Source organism: Cololabis saira, chromosome 4 (genome assembly GCF_033807715.1).
Source record: "Cololabis saira isolate AMF1-May2022 chromosome 4, fColSai1.1, whole genome shotgun sequence".
Lineage (NCBI taxonomy): Eukaryota > Metazoa > Chordata > Actinopteri > Beloniformes > Belonidae > Cololabis > Cololabis saira.
This window is the reverse complement of record NC_084590.1, coordinates 47,337,867-47,356,057: the sequence shown is the minus strand read 5'-3', so window position 1 is coordinate 47,356,057 and position 18,191 is coordinate 47,337,867. Positions and strand designations below refer to the sequence as shown.

Here is an 18,191-nt window from a genome sequence, read left to right as displayed (position 1 = left end):
GAGAGCCACGTTGCTCTGCAAAGCTCCGACTTTGTTTCCCCTTCTGCAGAAAGCGCCTTGAAAATCATTCCAACAGTCTTCGGTGTTATTCTTTGGTCACGAGCTGGATTTTATGTTGATTTAAACCCAACAGAAATGTTCGTAGTTCCAAACTTTTCATTGGTGTTAACAAAATCTACTCCTGCCTCTGACCATGTGCAGAGCTTTTGGAAATGGCAGGTTCACATAAATACTGGTGTATTTATGCCTTGCCATGAAGCACAGTTATTTTTACACTATACTTATAAGCCATATTTTTACACTATACTTATAAGCCACATTTTAAACATGATAATACAAAATATAGACAAAATATAATATCTACCCATATTCCTCTGCTTATCCGTGGTTGGTTCGTATGGGCAGAAATATGTGCCACTAGAAACTGAATTTGAATCATTTATATTTGAATTTGAATTGCTCAACTTGAATAATTGCATTAAAAAACTGAATCTGAATCACATAATTTGAATTTGTATTGTTTAATTTGAATCATTGCATTAAAAAACTGAATCTGAATCACATAATTTGAATTTGTATTGTTTAATTTGAATCATTGCATTGAAAAACTGAATCTACATTCCGAAAAACTGAATCTACATTCAGCTCTCACAATTCAAATTCAGTTCTTGAAATTAAATTTCAATTCTACTGTGCCAGACATCCGGGTCTTCTGGAGGAACAGCAATCGAGTGCAGATACAAAGAAAAAAGCTTTCTGGGCCCCTTGGGATTTTTTGTTGCAGTACCGCGGCTGGCCACTGGAAAAAAATCGGCGTGCTGCGGAGTGCGAGACCGGGGGGCTGGAATGTCCCCGGTCGGTCCTCAAGATGGCGCTGACAACAAAGAACGCCACGTGACTGATACCAGAGTTCTTTGTATCTGCACTCGATTGCTGTTCCTCCAGAACCGTGATTCCCAACCCCCGGTCCCCGGACCGGTACCGGTCCGTAGAGCCGTTACTACCGGGCCGTGGAATGGCTTGTGTTCCGATCATAATTAGGGCTGCAACGATTCGCCGACGTTGTCGACAAAAAGCGATAATCAAAATTGTCGGCAATTCTCACCAGACGGTTTTTTCCCAATGGAGTGAGGCATCTCACTTCACTTTAACTCATACAATCTCTGCCGAGAGCCGTCAGCGCAGCTTTTTTTTTTTCTTTTTTTTTTTTTGCGTCTCCCCGCAGCAGACTGCGCTCACTGATCAATACTGCAGATGCTGATCAATGATATGAGCAGGGGTCCGTTTCACAAAGCAGGTTTAGTGAAAACTCGGAGTCTGTTAACCCTGAAATGAGGGAAACTGAGTTTTCCGTTTCACAAAGAGAGGTAACTTAAGCTCTCGGTTACTGTAGTAACAGACTCTCTGAACCTAACCTGGTCAGGTTTATATGAATGAACCTGGAGTTTTTCTGCGTCTCCGCCTCTTTCAGAGCCGCACGCACATTTGATTTCCTCATTCATTAAGTCAGCAGGCGAGTTTTGGCGAAGTTCTGCCGTCTGTCATTAAAAACAGAGTCAGTATATATATTAGAAGTCCATTGTCACGAACACGGCATGTCCTTTTGATGAAGACACAATTGATGAAGGTGCAGAATTAATGCGCAGAGAATTAAATATTCGTCAGGAGATGGTTATCAGACCACGTAATACATGTATATTACATAGTCTCATTACAGGCAAAGCAATATATGTTAATCCTTTATTTGTTATAATTTTGATCATTGAATTGTTTAATGATTTCATAATATATTCTAATTTTTTGAGATTTTTTATTTGGGGTTTTCATAAACTGAGCCATAATCACCAAAATTATAACAAATAAAGGGTTGAAATATCTCACTTTGCATGTAGTGGGAAATAATATTTGTTTCACCTTAAGTTGAATTTACTACGAATGAAGTTTTGCAATATATTCAAATGTTCCGACCTCCACCTGTATATTATTACATGAATAAATAAGAGCATAATACAGGGGTCTCCAACTCCGGTCCTGGAGAGACCTATCCAGCATGTTTTAGGTGTCTCCCTGCATGAATGAAAGCAGCAAAGTTGAATAAAATATCTATTTTTCATTGAAGTACCCATCTTTCTCGTGTTTATTATCATTTGCCACATAATTAAAGCAACCTCATACTAAATTTAAGAAAACAATTTTTGCATTTTTTTGTCATATAATTTCATCCAAAACTTGTATAAATCGAAATGTGTTTCATTGAGTGGCAGCCCTGTCATGGCTTGGCGGACAATAAGGTCTGGTACCCAACCGGACTGAACAGCGCAATGCACAGGTGCTGTATGCAGGTTAGGTACAGTCAGCTGCAGAGCAAACCTCCATGAGCCGTTTCTTTACTGGTTGTTCGAGTAAAAGAAATAGTGATGAACAAGTGGAAAATCCTACCAAAAAGAAAAGCAAAAGCTTTAATCGCAAGTACGACATTATGTATATAAAATACGGATTTGTTGCAACGGGCGATTTGGAGGCGCCAAACCCACTATGTATTTTATGTGGAGAAACGCTCGGCAACGAAGCAATGAAGCCATCCAAGCTTTAAAGACACTTAAATACAAAACATCCTTCTCTCAAAGACAAACCAGTGGAAGGAAAAAACGTGAGTTAGATTTGCAGAAGCAAGTTTTAAAGGCCACAACATCAGCTAACGTCGCTGATGATAGCCTGCATTGTAAAATGCATTGTTTTTTTCTAAAATGTTTATTAAAATTGACATAAATTGTCAACCGGTCCCTGAGCTTTTTGTTTATACTTCTGCTGGTCCTTGGCACAAAAAAGGTTGGGAACCCCTGCTCCAGAAGACCCGGATGTCTGGCACAGTAGAATTGAAATTGAATTTCAAGAACTGAATTTGAATTGTGAGAGCTGAATGTAGATTCAGTTTTTCAGAATGTAGATTCAGTTTTTCAATGCAATGATTCAAATTAAACAATACAAATTCAAATTATGTGATTCAGATTCAGTTTTTTAATGCAATTATTCAAGTTGAGCAATTCAAATTCAAATATAAATGATTCAAATTCAGTTTCTAGTGGCACATATTTCTGCCCATAGGTTCGCATGGGCAGTAGCATAAGCAGGAAAGCCAAGACTTTTGACTTCCTAGGCACTTTTGGCGCTTTTCATCTAGTACCTACTCAGCCCAACTCGGCTCGTCACGCCTCGTCCCGACTCCACACGCTTGGTCCTCGTTTGTTTTTCCACAGCCAGGGTAGAAGTGGGCGGGTTGGGGTGAAGCTGCTGTGACGTATTCGATTGCGCAACCCCTTTGTTCGTGTCGGCGCAGATGAGAAATCAGCTGGAGCCGCGAGCGGCTTAGAGTAAAACAGAGTGCCTGTGGACTTCCGGTTATGGTGCGCTGCTGACCAGTCGCAGCAAGATGGCTCGCAGCTAACTTTCTGGAAAAACTCTGAACAAGTGACCGGTATCTCAACAAACTAACTTTCAAAGACCTGTTGAAGCAAGGAGTGGAAGGATGCCGCCAAAAAACTCTAAACCTGGACAACAAACATCAAAAACGGCGCTACAAAGTATCTGGACCGACATCACTGCAGTCGGTGTTAGCAGTGATGCTAACGCGAGTCAGGGCGAAGCTAATGCAGGAACCCCCTCAAACAGCGACATACTGGGCGCAACTTGAGGGAACAACAGAGCTGCTTAGAAATAAAGTACAGGACCAAGAAGACAGAGGAAGACGCTCCAACTTGAGACTAGTCGGTCTCCCCGAAAAAACCGAGGATTCAGACGTGCAGCTTTCTGCAGAACTGGCTGCCTATGGTGCTGGGTGACACTTTCACCTCCTGAAATAAAAACAGTGCCATTTCAACAATTAGAGTCATCACCAGAAAAATAACACCAGAAAAATAACTTATTTGACAATTTTCACCTGTTTCAAGTAAATTTTCACTTGAATTAAGTAGAAAATCTGCCAGTGGGACAAGATTATCTTCTCATTACAAGCAAAAAAATCTTGTTCCACTGGCAGATTTTTGTACTTATTTTAAGTGAGAATCTACTTGAAACAGGTGAAAATTGTTGTTTTTCCCAGTGATGAGTCTTGTTTTACATGTAATGAGATTTTTTTACTAAAATGAGAAATTTTAACTAGAAATAAGACAAATATTCTTGTTAAGATTTTGAGTTTTGCAGTGATCCATTTTACTGAAGGACAGAGTCATATTGATAAGTTCAGAAAACTGCTTTTTATTTTTGTGTTTTGATGTATTTGATGTAAGCCCAGTATAAAATCCACCAACCCCCCTGACTTTCTTTTACAACTCGAGTACTGTCCGCCCCCATCATTGAGCGAGCACACCGGGTTGGCCAAGCTCACTTGGCCAACCCGGTCCTCAGCTCCGATCATCATGAAGTTTCTGAATTATAAGGACCGGGAGAAGACACTGCGAGCAGCAAGGATACAGAAAGAGGTCCAGTATGAAAACTAGCGGGTTCAGTTTCTTCCCAGATCTTTCGGCTGAAACCCGCCAGCAACAGCGGCAGTTTGATGCCGTTAACGTCCGACTCCGATCCATGAACATCCGCTACGGGTTACTGTACCCGGCTCACCTGGTGATCACACATGACGGGCAGCGCCGGATCTTCAAATCCGTTGCAGAAGCAGAGGAACATCTCCGGGGGCTGCAGGCTGCTCCACAGGGATCCCCACGACCCGAGAGCCCCGGGACATGAGAGCTGAGACAAGCATCTCCTGTGTCTTTCCTCTTCCCACCTTATTCCCACTCCATCATTAAAGGTATGTCTGTGAAATCACTGCAGTGACAGACTGAGGACCTTCGTTTGAAACTATCTGCCAGCTTTTTTTTTTTTTTGGTCTTCTCTCCCCATCTACAACATGGGCGCCTTTAGTTGTGAACTCCTGTGGTGGACAATTTATGCATCTTAATGACTTTAAGTTTTAAATACGGGCACCTCACCTACCCGGACTTCAGAGATATTTTAGTCTCTGTGGCGCTCTCTCTGTCTGTTATTATTGTAACAGAAACATATAATTATGTATGACAATGAGGGGACTGATTTAATTTAATTTTTTTTTTCCTTCCCTCTTTCACTTTACTGTTAGTTGAGCTTAAGGTCTGCCTATCTCCAATAAGTTAGCGAGCCTATTGGAATGGGTCAATGTTTACATTACGTTGCTCCACATCGTGTGGATCAAGTGTTTTGCATAACCAAAGTTAATTACTCAGGGGTTTTTTCACTTGCGCTTCGATTGGGGAAATGCAAGAGGGGTTCATGGGAGGGGTCAAGTTCTCAGTGCTTTGTTTTTATTTTTAATTTCTATCTTTTCCAGTCATGCTATCCTAATACACAGCCAAGCAAACAAGTGGTACTATTATTGTTAGATGAATAGTTCGGAGTTAAAAATCTCTAGCTGGAATACAAGAAGACTAAACAAATTGGTTAAACTTAAGCAGGTACTTGGTAGAATAAAGCAAATGAAATCGAATATAATCTTCCTACAAGAAACTCATCTGACACAAAGTGACATCAGCAGGGTTAAAAAAAGATGGCTAGGGCAAGTTTATTCAGCCTGCTTTACTTCTCAAGCTCGGGGGGTCATGATATTGATTCATAAAACAGTCCCTTTTCAGCTGGTTCAAAAATACATAGACCCATCAGGGAGGTAGATTATACTTAGTGGTACCATAGTGTCTCTCCAGATTAATTTAATATGCATACATGGTCCTAATAGTGATGGTCCTGTTTTCTATCAGAACCTGATTTCTTTCCTTATCATCATACTCTGGACAATATATTATTGGCGGTGATTTTAACTGTGTGCCAGAACCATTACAGGATCGCTCTACTGATAATGACACTTCCCACCAACAAACAATATGGATAGAGATAGAAAATAACACATTGGAACTCCCACTGTACTTATATATTTACTCTTCACAAATAAAAAAGCTTATAAAACATACACATAATCCATTTCTTAAAAACACTATATCAATCTGGCACGAGGCCCATATCTTCTTAAATGAAACTACCAAACTGTCATGTTTCACACCTATTTGGGGAAATGATAGTTTCAAACCAGGGAGGTGTGATGCAGGATTCAAGCAATGGATGGACAGAGGGCTAAGCAAAATTGCAGACCTGTATAGTGAAGGTACTCTAATGTCATTTCAGCAGTTAATAGATAAATATGACTGTGGCAGGGTGGAGGAGCAGCAGCCACTCAGGTGATGGGTCACAGGTGTGTCCCATCAACCTCTCCACCCTGCCTGCCTTTATAAGGCATGGCTGCACAGGAGCTCTGGGCTGCTGTGGGAGAAGGTGCTTGTGCACGTGTGTCCTGGGTGTGATTGCAAATAAAAGAGTTCTTGCACAAAACTCTGTGTCCTCTCTGTCCTGTCGGTCGGGCCCCCGTAGCACTTGCCCTGCTACAATGACCTTCCAAGAAAACACTTTTTTAAAGGTATAGTGACATAATTTTTAACATGCTTTTAACACTATTAAAAGTCTTGGCCAATATCCCTCAAATGTGTCTAAAAGGGTGTAACGAGAAAAACTTCACTCCAGTACTCCATGCCTGGCTTCTTTTATGACGGTGTTTTTTGCCTGTGAAAAACGCGTCCTTTTCCCCCTTTCCTGTCAATCATTGCCCCGCTCTTCCTCCCCCCCCTCCCCCCCTCTCGGACGGGGATTCGGCGCTGAGCTCTTCCCTCTTCGCTCGCCGCTACTGAGCTGAGTTTCTTTTCCTCCGCTTAGTAATATGCTTATGCAGCGGGTTGTCTCGTCTGATCTGAGGTCGTAGGCGAAAAAAAAAGCAGAGTGCGGGTGGAGAGGAGCGACGTCTCTCTCCCTCCAGCCCGCGGCTCAGCGCTGATGGGCAGGGAGCTGGGTGGAGGGGGCGGATGATTTAGCGGCCCTTTACGTAACGGTCCGCCACTAAACCAGATGCGCCGTTTTTGCATAATTATGCGGAAAATCCCAGAAAGCACACAATACACTGAATGTTAAAAGTTCGGTTTTTTGGGGTGTAATTGATGTCAAGACACCCAACAAAACACAAAAAAATCAAGAAAAAATTGTTTTTCATGTCACAATACCTTTAAGTATCTACAAATCAGAAGCTTCATAGAGGCCAGTTGTCCATGGTCTACAAAATATTACTGTCAGGTTCCAAAGAAAACTCTCATGCATATCTATCTGCTTGGAAGAATGATCTTCAGGCAAACATCTCTGTAGAGGACTGGGAGAAGACATGTCTTCTTGCCCAAACCCAAACCATAAATACTAAGTGCAAACTGTTACATTATAAATGGCTGCTCAGGACCAATATCACACCAGTTAAATTACACCATTTCAATCCCAGTATTCCTGACAATTGCACTAAATGTAATGAAGAAATAGGAACGTTGTTTCATTGCATGTGGAGCTGTCGTAAGCTCCAAGTGTTCTGGAAGGAGGTTCTCGAACTGGTTTCTAAACTAACAGAAAGCGTTATTCCTGTTGAAGCCAAAATATGTTTACTACATACCCTGAAGATTTTCCAGCAGGTACGAAAGAAGAGACTTATTAATTTCTGCTTGTTACAGGCGCGTAATTGCATTGAAATAGAAGGATATTGTGGGACCTAATTCTAATCAATGGATTAAGGAGATGTCTAGCAGTTTGGCATTGGAAAAACTTACTGACATAGTAAGAGGCAGGCTTGTATGCAGGCTTGTATGTATGTGTATATGTACATAACTGTATTCTTTATTTAACATTTTGACTGAGAATGTCATGTTATTGGGGATGGGAGGGAGGGTTTTTATGGATGTCTGTTCAGTATAAAAAACCCAGAGTGCCTGTGGATCTGATCATTCCTTATCGCCCGTCTACACCCCTTTTTTAATTCTCTCGTCAGCCACCAGGTTTATGAACATCTGCATCTCAGAGTTGGATCACCAAACAGACTTTTACGCTGTATAATAAAATCGCCGCGAGCCGCGAGTCGTTCTCGCGCTGACTCCCGCTTCCTGATTCAAATGTCTGACGGCCCCGCCCCCCGACCAATCAGTGGCGTGGAGGGTGGTGACGTCAGAAATAGTGCCGGCCCAGCCCGGTTAGAACCTCAGCAGAAAAGATACAGAAAAAGTATCTGCTTGGCACGGCTCCAGCCGCCTCGGCCTATAGTGGAAAAGACGGGGGCGTGGCGGGTAGAAGCGCTGAGTAGATACTAGTGGAAAAGCACCATTTGAGACCGGTTACTGAACTATACTTTTTTTTTAATACGAATTTTATGAAATGAATTGTAAAGAGTAAAAAATGTCATAACACATTACCTAGACAGACTTTACCTACATAGAAAACCTACGCTCTGACGATGTGGATGACGCTTGGACACACAGATACCTGGTTGCCAGGTCTGATAAGTGAAGCTTGGACACACAGATACCTGGTTGCCAGGTCTGATAAGTGAAGCTTGGACACAGATACCTGGTTGCCAGGTGTGATAAGTTTCCCTCACAGTCACCACCAGGTTACTGAACTGACAGAGCAGAGTTCTGTACCGCCGTATCTGTCCCTCAACCAACCAGGCGTCCCAATACTTGACCACAATTTAACAAAAGTAACATCTGTTTGTCATCAAGAGCTTTTGATTTAGCTAGAAAGCAATACACAAACTTTACACAACAATATAATATTCAGTTAACATTACATTGTTCACATTTCAAGTCAACGTGGTGCCCCTCTTAAGTTGCAGCTACGTTAACCTAAGTACACAGACATTGATGTGTTCTGCTCTGATTCCTTTCTCATTGGCTCCTAACAGTTCACTTTTAGTGGCTGGAAAATTCCGAGGGGGGGGGATCTTAAGTTTGAACGAAACTGAGTATTTTACACACGTCATAGTTGTACAAACCGCAGTTTTTTACGTGCGTTCATGAACGCCGCTTTTTAAGCCACTCGCAGAAAACAGCGCTTTTTACAGCGTTTTTTGTGCTCAAAACGGCGCTTTTTACACCCTTTTGTTCATAAACATATATACGTAGACCATGGATCTATAATATTAACTGGATACAGTGCCCAAAATGGCCGCCCATTCATTTCAATGCATTCTGCTCAGCCAGCGCATGTGCCTAAAAAATCTCGGACTTCCTGGTTTACTTCCGTGTACACGGGCCCATAGAGCATGCGCAGTTGAGTCACCTCCCATGATGCTCTGGGGCCTCCCATCATGCCCCGGGGCAACATCAATGGCAACGACACGGCCGTGACGTCACGCCCAGAAAGAGACTTTTCTTTGACTTTTCTGGTCGTTATAAAACATTTTTGACGGATATAAAGTCCATGACTTAAAAATATAGAATACAAAGATTAGTAATTGCCGGTGATTACAGCTGGAGGTGTCCTGTGAACAGTTTTAGAGGCTTCTCTTTTACTATTGCAGTCTATGGGAAAAAAGCTTTCTGGGCCCCATGGGATTTTTTGTTGCAGTACCGCGGCTGGCCACTGGAAAAAATCGGCACACCTTCTGAGCGCGAGACTGGGGGGCTGACGTAGACGCCCAATCGAGCGCTGAGCCGTACGTCAACGCCGCCGCCATATTGGATGTGGCAAGACTGCGCTGTAAACTAATACAAGTAAATGGACTTATTTTCATAAAGCGCCTTTCTACAAAGAAATTTAAGTTTTACGTCTCATTTATTCATTTACACACGCACTAATATACTTGGGGAAACAGTTAGGCACCAAATATAATATATTTAATCTACTCAATGGCAAAAATAAGAACTTTATTGATCCCACATAGGAGTAATTCATGTTATATCAGCTATTGAGAACAAGGTAGTGCCGAAAAACAATTATACATAAATACACATATATATATATATATATATATATATATATATATATATATATATATATATATCCCCTCATAAAAAAGAGAAAAATAGAGAAACATATTTTCTCATCAACAAAGTATATTTTACATAAACATATTTTAAAATTTTCAAGTAACAAAATAACATATTTGAACCGTTTTTAAGATTTTTTCAGTTATTTTATTGTCTGAAAAATGATTCAAATATGTTATTTTGTCATTTGAAAAATGTTAAATTTGTTTTGTTGATGATAAAATATGTTTCTCTATTTTTATTATTTTTTGAAGGGGGATATATATTGTTTTTCGAAATTACCTTGTTCTCTATAGCTGATACAACATGAATTACTCCTATGTGGGATCAATAAAGTTCTTATTTTTGCCATCTGAAAAAATTAAATATCTTATATTTGGTGCCTAACTGTTTCTGAAGCATATTAGTGTGTCTGTGAATTAATAAATGAGACGTAAAACGTACATTTCTTTGTAGAAAGACGCTTTATGAAAATAAGTCAATTTACTTGTATTAGTTTACAGCGCAGTCTTGCCACATCCAATATGGCGGCGGCGTTGACGTATCGCAGCAGCTCCATGGGGCGTCTACGTTTATATGTCTATGCTTTTTATGTTTTAACTTTAGATTGTGTGTTCCAACACCACAATAAAACTCCACCAGAACCAGCAGCATCTCCAGACTGCAGCGTCCGTGTCGCCGCCACATTCACATATTCAGACGGAAACACGTTTAAAAGTCTCCGAGGAAGATCACGTGTTTGTACAAACACGTGATCTTCCTCGGAAAACACGTGTTTTCTGCGGTTCCGTTCAAAGTTACGGACACGGAATCAAATAAAGTGTTTGGATCAGAATCAGCAGAACCTGGACCTGAACACTGACCTGCAGACCAGCAGAGGAAGATCCCGCTTTGGTCCTGATGCTGGACTCCTGGTCCTGGTTCTGATCCCGGTCCATCTCCGAGTCCTGGTTCTGATCCCGGTCCATCTCCGAGTCCTGGTTCTGATCCCGGTCCATCTCCGAGTCCTGGTTCTGATCCCGGTCCATCTCCGAGTCCTGGTTCTGATCCCGGTCCATCTCCGAGTCCTGGTTCTGATCCCAGTCCATCTCCGAGTCCTGGTTCTGCTTCGTTCTCGTTTAGTTCTGATCCTGCAGATCTTCAATCTAAAAGTTCGTCTGCAAAAACTGTGATGACGCAACCCGGAACCACGTGACCTGTTTAAAAACTTTATTAGCAAATGTTGCTAAACAAACACCAACAAGGTTTACAATAGTGTGGAACAAACATACAACGATGGAGTAAATTATACAAATATCTAGTATGAATAAAATGTAACGTCATTACATTTGATTCAAACCTATTAAGTGGATTCCTCTGCCTTTCAGGCGCTGGGCTCCGCCGGCAGCTGCAGGAGAGCCGTCACAGCGACATCAAGTGGCAGGAAAGTGACATTACATCAACAACAAAAAACTCTTCCTTTTTATTTCGGTTTAAGACAGAAGATAATCAAAGCAGAAAAAAAAATTCTTCAGCAACGCTATCACTCACATGCACTTAATTTAAATACAGAGGCTCTAAGCAGAACTAAAGAACCCAGAGCGTCTTCATGTGGCGGGCGGTGATTCGGGGAAATGTCGCCATCTGCTGGACGAATAAATGAACCGCAACAACAAACGGAGGAGGAAGGTTGGACCTCTGTTGGAGGAAAACGTATTCTAGAATTCTTTATAAAACCATAATATGGTTTATACCTTAATATGGTTTATATATTAAATGTCTTTCTCTTCAAATACGTGGACCTGCCAAGAGTCTGTCCTTTCTGGATACTTAAAGCCCCAAAAATAAACCAGCTCCACCTTCCACTGAGTCATTCTCATTTGGTTTTTTCGCCTTCCTAACCTTTGTGTTTTGGCTACTTACTCCAGTTATCGTTAGTATTTATTTATAATTAAAAGTATTCCCTGAGGGGTTTTTTTTCGATCTTGTCTGTTCCAGTCATATAATTAACAATCACTCCAAGTAGATAATCAAACTATATATGCATAATTTAACAGGAAACGAGACAAAGCTTAAAAGTTGAAAGAGAAATAAGCCACATTTATTCAAATAAAAAAGACAAACTATACACAGATGATAAACAAATATATACATTTATTTACAAAAAACAAACTATATACAAATTATAAAAATAAAACTATATACATTTATATACAAAACCTCACTTGCCACCAACAGCAGCGCAGTACGACGTTCCCCCAATGCGAATGTGTCCCGTTTCCATTGTTTTCGGCCGGCCTCACTGGGAGCACGTACACTGCTTACTGGGCTTGCGTGTTTTTGCTGCTGTTGGTGCTGGACCTGCTTCTGCAGCGGCGGCTGCAGCTTCAGCTGCCTTCCTCCTCCTGTAGGCCGTGGTCCTGGACATGGACTGTGTAGGAGGAGGAGGCAGAACCCCTGGAGTTGGATGAGGAGGGTCCTGGCTGATCCTCTGGCCAGTATCCAAAGGGCTGCCCTTGCCCCCCCTGGACCAGGGACAGCCCTTCTGCTGGAGGAAGGAGAACGTTGGCCACAGCCGAAGCAGGACAATGCCGGTTCCTGCTCCAGCACAGTCCCCTCCCACCTCTTCTGCCGACGGCTGAACCTGGACAAACAGAGACAGGTTCACATCAGGCTCCAGATGTTTCACTAGAAGACGAACGCCAGTACAGACTACGGATCAGCTCCGGAGCTCTTACCACTGAGACAGAATCCTGTGCTGAAATCCCGGCCAGCCATCAAGACCCTGGACATCCTCGTGAGGAGGAAATGAACAAGAAAAAGACAGTTGTGAACAAATAAAACCGGAAGCAGCCACAATCAACACGATATTAAGAATGCTGTTTGCTTCTCGATCATGTAGATCTTCTGCAACACCGTACAATGTTTTTGTCTGTTAAAGTCAGCTGTGAGTGTGGTGGTTACCTCAGAATCTGAGGAGGGCTGTGGTGGGGTCAGGACAGAAGGCTGAGGTGATAACCAGGTCGGAGACAGGCAGGGTCAGCAACAGGTGATCAGTCCGGGGAAAACCGCTGGAAAGTCAGGCATGACACCAGAACAATCTGGCAGCGACTGGCTGGGAGTGGAAGCAAGGGCGCAGATGGCACTGGGGACGGGGGGGACACGTCCCCCCCAGATTTATAATGACCCCGATCCGTCCCTCCCACCCACTGTCCCTATGTAACAGCCTGTCCTAACTGCATGAGAGCGCGCACTGCGTTACATCGGACGCTCTCTGTCCAGCTGAAAGCGTTATAAGTGAAAGGGAGATGCTGGTGAATGGGGAGCACCCTGCATCCTCACTGGAAGACAGAGGGAGGACTGTCAGGCCGCTCTCTTCTTCTTCTTGGCTGGCTGATCGACAGCTTGGGTGGGCAGTCTCGCCATAGCTGAAGTAAGCATCTGTGCTAGGTGGTCCTCGCCTTCTTCCTGGGTGGAATAGCAGGCATTGGTTGGGGCTTAGGCTCCGTTGGGTTCTTAAGATTCAGATGAATTCAAACAACAGCACAAAGTCAATAGTTCAGAGAATTAGATTGTTTTTAAAGTGCTCCAACTCTTTGTACGGAAATGTTTACTGACACCTGAAGATGCTGTAATTTGTAAATGGTCACCAAACGAATGTGAAGTAAAGTAAGGGCGGAGTTACCTGTATGGCCACACCCACTCAAAAAGCACAACAGCCCTAGGTCTCTGTGGCGCAAGCGGTTAGCGCGTTTGGCTGTTAACCGAAAGGTTGGTGGTTCAAGCCCACCCAGGGAAGTGCATTGATTTGGGCCTTTGTCAACCTTGAGAACAAAACTAGGCTATCAGATATTGCCCTTTTTTGCCAAATGCACAGGGGATTTCACCTCGTAAAAAGAGCACCACTGTGCATTCCCACCTCCACAAACAAAAAGGACTTTCCAGCCAAATTAACTCTTGTCCCTTTAAAACCGATCATACAAGCAGTGTTGTGCAAGTTCATACTTCTCATGAACTAGTTCAAAGTTCAGTTCACCTATTTTAAAAATGAACAGTTCACGTTCATAGTTCACCATTTTCATTTTGAACTAGTTCAAATTCAGTTCATTTCAATATTTTTAGGTGAGAAGTAAGAATGAAACGCAGATATTTTCTCCCACTGGGCGGATGCTTTAACTCCACATGACGTTTCAAATGTGAAGTTGACGAGGCAGCCGTTCAGACTTGTTTTCTCAGCGCAGGTGGACATAATTTGCACAGAAAGGTTAGTTTCCTACCGTCAGACTCTTTGGGAGACGATGTATAAAATTCCCGCAGATAATGATAAGCGGATCATCATCTGACGGCTCGCTGACGCTGCGTCTGCAAGGTCTCTCTTCACCCGTCAAGGCTGATTTATGGTTCCGCGTTAAATCGACGGCGAAGACTATGGCGTAAGGTACGTGGCGACGCAAACCATACGGTCCGCACGCCGCGTACCCTACGCCGTAGGTTCCGCGTTGGTGTAACGCGGAACCATAAATCAGCCTACATTCATAAAGATGGCACCGGGCTCGTTGAGCCTTTTAAATGTGCCGCCCGCTGATGAAATGAGAAGGATTATTCCGTAATAATTGGACCAAAACAGTGAAGCTGCAACTCACATAATCTGAACAGTTCAAATTCCCGTTCATGATCTGCAGAATGAACAAGTTCACGTTCAAGTTCTTTATTTGTAAATACGTTGCGTTCAGTTCAACGTTCTCACAGAAATGAACGTGTTCAATGAACGCGTTCATTTGAATGCGTTCATGCACAACACTCTATACAAGTCTGGTGTGACTGCCCCCTTGGGGGTGAAACAGATTCTGTTGTTCCAGCAATAATGTGTCCTTTCTGTGGCCGATAGCACGGGAGTGCTACGGTGACGCTACTCTGAGTAACAAGGAGTTTTGGGAACAACCCTGAATAGTACACACTTTAAGTGAAAGGGAGATGCTGGTGAATGGGGAGCACCCTGCATCCTCACTGGAAGACAGAGGGAGGAGTGTCAGGCCGCTCTCTTCTTCTCGTCTAGTGAAACAAAGGACTTACAGCTTCACATCTTTATTGATGTTCTTTTATTGATCACCGTTTCACCACTACCATACAAAAGTGACAGAGCGGAGCGGAGCGGAGCAGAGCAGAGCGTAACTGTCGAAAAACTATATGCTCCTCTGTCTAGCAACACCTGACACCTGATTGAAAACTCTCACCTATATAACATTTACAACTGAGACAGTAAGGACACCTACTGGCCCAATTTGGTACCTTACACACACACACCCACATAGAAATGGCTCCTACACTCTTAATAACATATATAGCCTCTAATATTTTTTAAAGTGAGAGGTGCAGCAGAATGAGGTAGATATGATTAGATTATTGGGAGGTGCATTGTTACAGCATATTGCACGGGGATTGATTCTCTGAGACTCTATGAGTTATGAGAGTTCATCAGAGCAACAGCTTGGGGAAATAAACTAAGTAACGTACAGTAACGTACTTGGCAATAAACCTTTTTCTGATTATGATATATAGTCTTTGACCTTACAGCCAATGTACTTAAAGGGAAAGTTCAGTTTTTTACAACCTGGACCTTATTTCTGGCATTTTTTATGGTCGTATACTCACCCAGAAAAGTTTGGTGTAATTTGGAGTCCTTCGGAAGATATTTTTGTGCGAGCCGCTTCTCCATATAATGGTAGCGAATGGGGGCACAGCGGGACACAGACGATGCAGCGTCTAAATAACACATTATTGCCGCGAAACTCGTTCATTTCTTTTATGAATCACTAGATCTGCTTCCAGGACCTGTTGTCTACATCCGGGGCTGTGTGTAACAAAGAAATCAGTTTGTAAACAAGACCTCTGAACTCATGACGTCATCTCTGTGTGCGCATCCCAGACACAGCTCTGTGTACAGCTGGAGTTCGCTACTGATAGTTTACTGTTAGTTATTTGAAACATGTCTGAATATTTGTCAAATTCTGAGGTTGTGGACGACGACTTTGAATATGATGGACGTCGTTACCGTTTTGAGCCAGAGTATACGTTAGCAAAGTCTAGCTGTACCTGTCCTATCTTAACAGTTCACACAACTACCTAATATTAAAAGTAATTAAAATAGCATATAAGCCACTTGGTTTCTGTGTTGTATGGATTACTGTGTAGGAACTCCATTACCCAGCATGCCCTAGGTGCTTAACACATGCGCAGTAGCTTCAGCAGAGCGCCAGCTGAAAGCGTCAGTTGTCGTTGTTGCCATGACAGCCAGTCGTTGATTATAACGGTCTGGGAATAAACGTCTTGATGAGACCAGCTACACGCCTCATCTGCTATATACATATATATTAAGACAGACAACACATGGTGTCAGAATGGGCCGCGCGTAATTATAAGAAGAAGTTTTTACCGCGAGAGAGCCACGGAAGAGGAGTAAGTTAAAAAAAAAAAAAAAAGTTGCCGGTCTCGACGTGAGGTAAACAGACACACAAATATTGTGAAATTTCAATATATATTTCTTGCTATGAATATGATAAAATCTGCTTTTCATGGCGAAACTATCTTAAAATATTGCAATTTAGACCGAGAATCAAGGAAATGGCAGCAATTTTATTTTTCCTCCATAGCCGAAAAACTTGAAAGTCACGTGACAGAAACGAAACCTAACGAAACCTATTAAAATGAATGGGCCACAACGCGTTCACATCTCACGTTTTAGGAGGGCAAATCGTAACATTGCCACGTTTTGCAATTTGGACCAACGTAACCTCTACCACGTTTTCCTGTGAGACTGGGTTGGGCTTTGTAAGAAACATTTCAAGGTCCTGGAGTGGCCTAGCCAGTCTCCAGATCTCAATCTCATAGAAAATCTTTGGAGGGAGTTGAAAGTCCGTGTTGCCCAGCGACAGCCCCAAAACATCACTGCTCTAGAGATCTGCATGGAGGAACGGACCAATCACTGCTCTAGAGGAGATCTGCATGGAGGAACGGACCAAAATACCAGCAACAGTGTGTGAAAACCTTGTGAAGACTGACAGAAAACGTTTGACCTCTGTCATTGCCAAAAAAGGGTATAAGTATTAGTATAGTATAAGTATAGTATAATAAGTATTGAGATGAACTTTTGTTTTCAACCAAATAATTACTTTCCACTATAATTTGAAAATATATTCTTTAAAAATCAGACAATGTGATTTTCTGTTTTGTTTTTTTGTCATTCTGTCTCTGTGATGAAAATCACAGGTCTCTTTTATCTTTTTAAGTGGGAGAATTTGCACAACTGGGGCCTCATTTACAAAGAGTGCGTGGATTTCAACGTTGGTCCGTGGTTGGAATTCTTGCGTACGCAAAAAAAAAATTCAGATGTTCAAAACTGTGCATACGCCCAAATCCACGCACGTTTCTTTGAACATCACAATCAACGTGGAGTCAAGTGCACATACAGTTCCGTGAAGAGTTGTGGGTTTTTTATGTTCGCAAAGTTTTGTGAATGTTAATATTTAGCGTTAGTGCATTATTACACTCTTTTTTTTCTTGTTTGTAATTTAAGAACCGACACCAGAACTTAAGTTGGTGCGACGAAAAACAGCTCCTTGTTCCGTTTTACTGTCATGCCTATGATATACTAACGGATTAAGCCCAATGTACACGTGTATTGAGTCTCATCGTTCGCATTGTGGATGTTCGTGATCACCTCTGTGTAACAGTGTGAACAACATAAACTCATGTTTAAAACATGAAGCATCACGATTGGATTCCTCCACTCGGATTGTTGCAGCTGCAGGAGGAGGGACCAGTCTAACACTTTCTATAGTCCTGCAGCCGACTCGATATAAGAAAGAAAGTAGCCCAAACATCAGTTCGTACCAACCAACCTTTCAGTGACATGTTAGTTTTATTTTAAAAGACAACTTTAGAGAACCGGTTCTTTAATGTTTGTCTGCTCAGACGTAGTTATTGATGTTTTAGGATCTTACTTTTATCTCGAGTAGTCGTCCCATACGGTCGTCATGGCGACAGATGTCCGACCTGTCAGCAGCTCCAGCTGAGAGCATCATGTTGGTCTGAACCGGAGCAGCTGGTCCAGTTCAGGGCAGAGATCCAGAAGATCCTCTTGGTACCTGAACCAGCTGATGGTCCAGTCTTAGTCCTGGACCAGCAGGTCTACGTGGTCCCTGAAGACTCGCTACTGATCCTGCATCAGCAGGTTCCTCTAACAGAACCAAGGCTGACATTGTGATTGACAGGTTACATCTTTGTGCT

The 18,191-nt window shown here is 42.4% G+C and overlaps 1 protein-coding gene and 1 non-coding gene across 3 annotated transcripts in view; one reads left to right on the top strand and one right to left on the bottom strand.

Moving 5' to 3' along the window:
• LOC133442055 (zinc finger protein 664-like) overlaps positions 1 to 11,064 on the bottom strand; it is a 214,491-nt gene extending 203,427 nt beyond the window's left edge. For both annotated transcript variants that reach the window (XM_061719952.1, XM_061719951.1), the window contains exon 1: positions 10,790 to 11,064. In XM_061719952.1, the coding sequence (XP_061575936.1) occupies positions 10,790 to 11,014 (225 nt within the window). In that variant the 5' untranslated portion in view covers positions 11,015 to 11,064. The remainder of the gene's footprint in view (positions 1 to 10,789) is intronic.
• Positions 11,065 to 13,630: 2,566 nt separating this feature from the next.
• On the top strand, positions 13,631 to 13,704 carry trnan-guu (transfer RNA asparagine (anticodon GUU)). The gene has a single exon. It is a non-coding gene; the product is annotated as a tRNA-Asn (tRNA).
• The last annotated feature ends 4,487 nt before the right edge of the window (positions 13,705 to 18,191 follow it).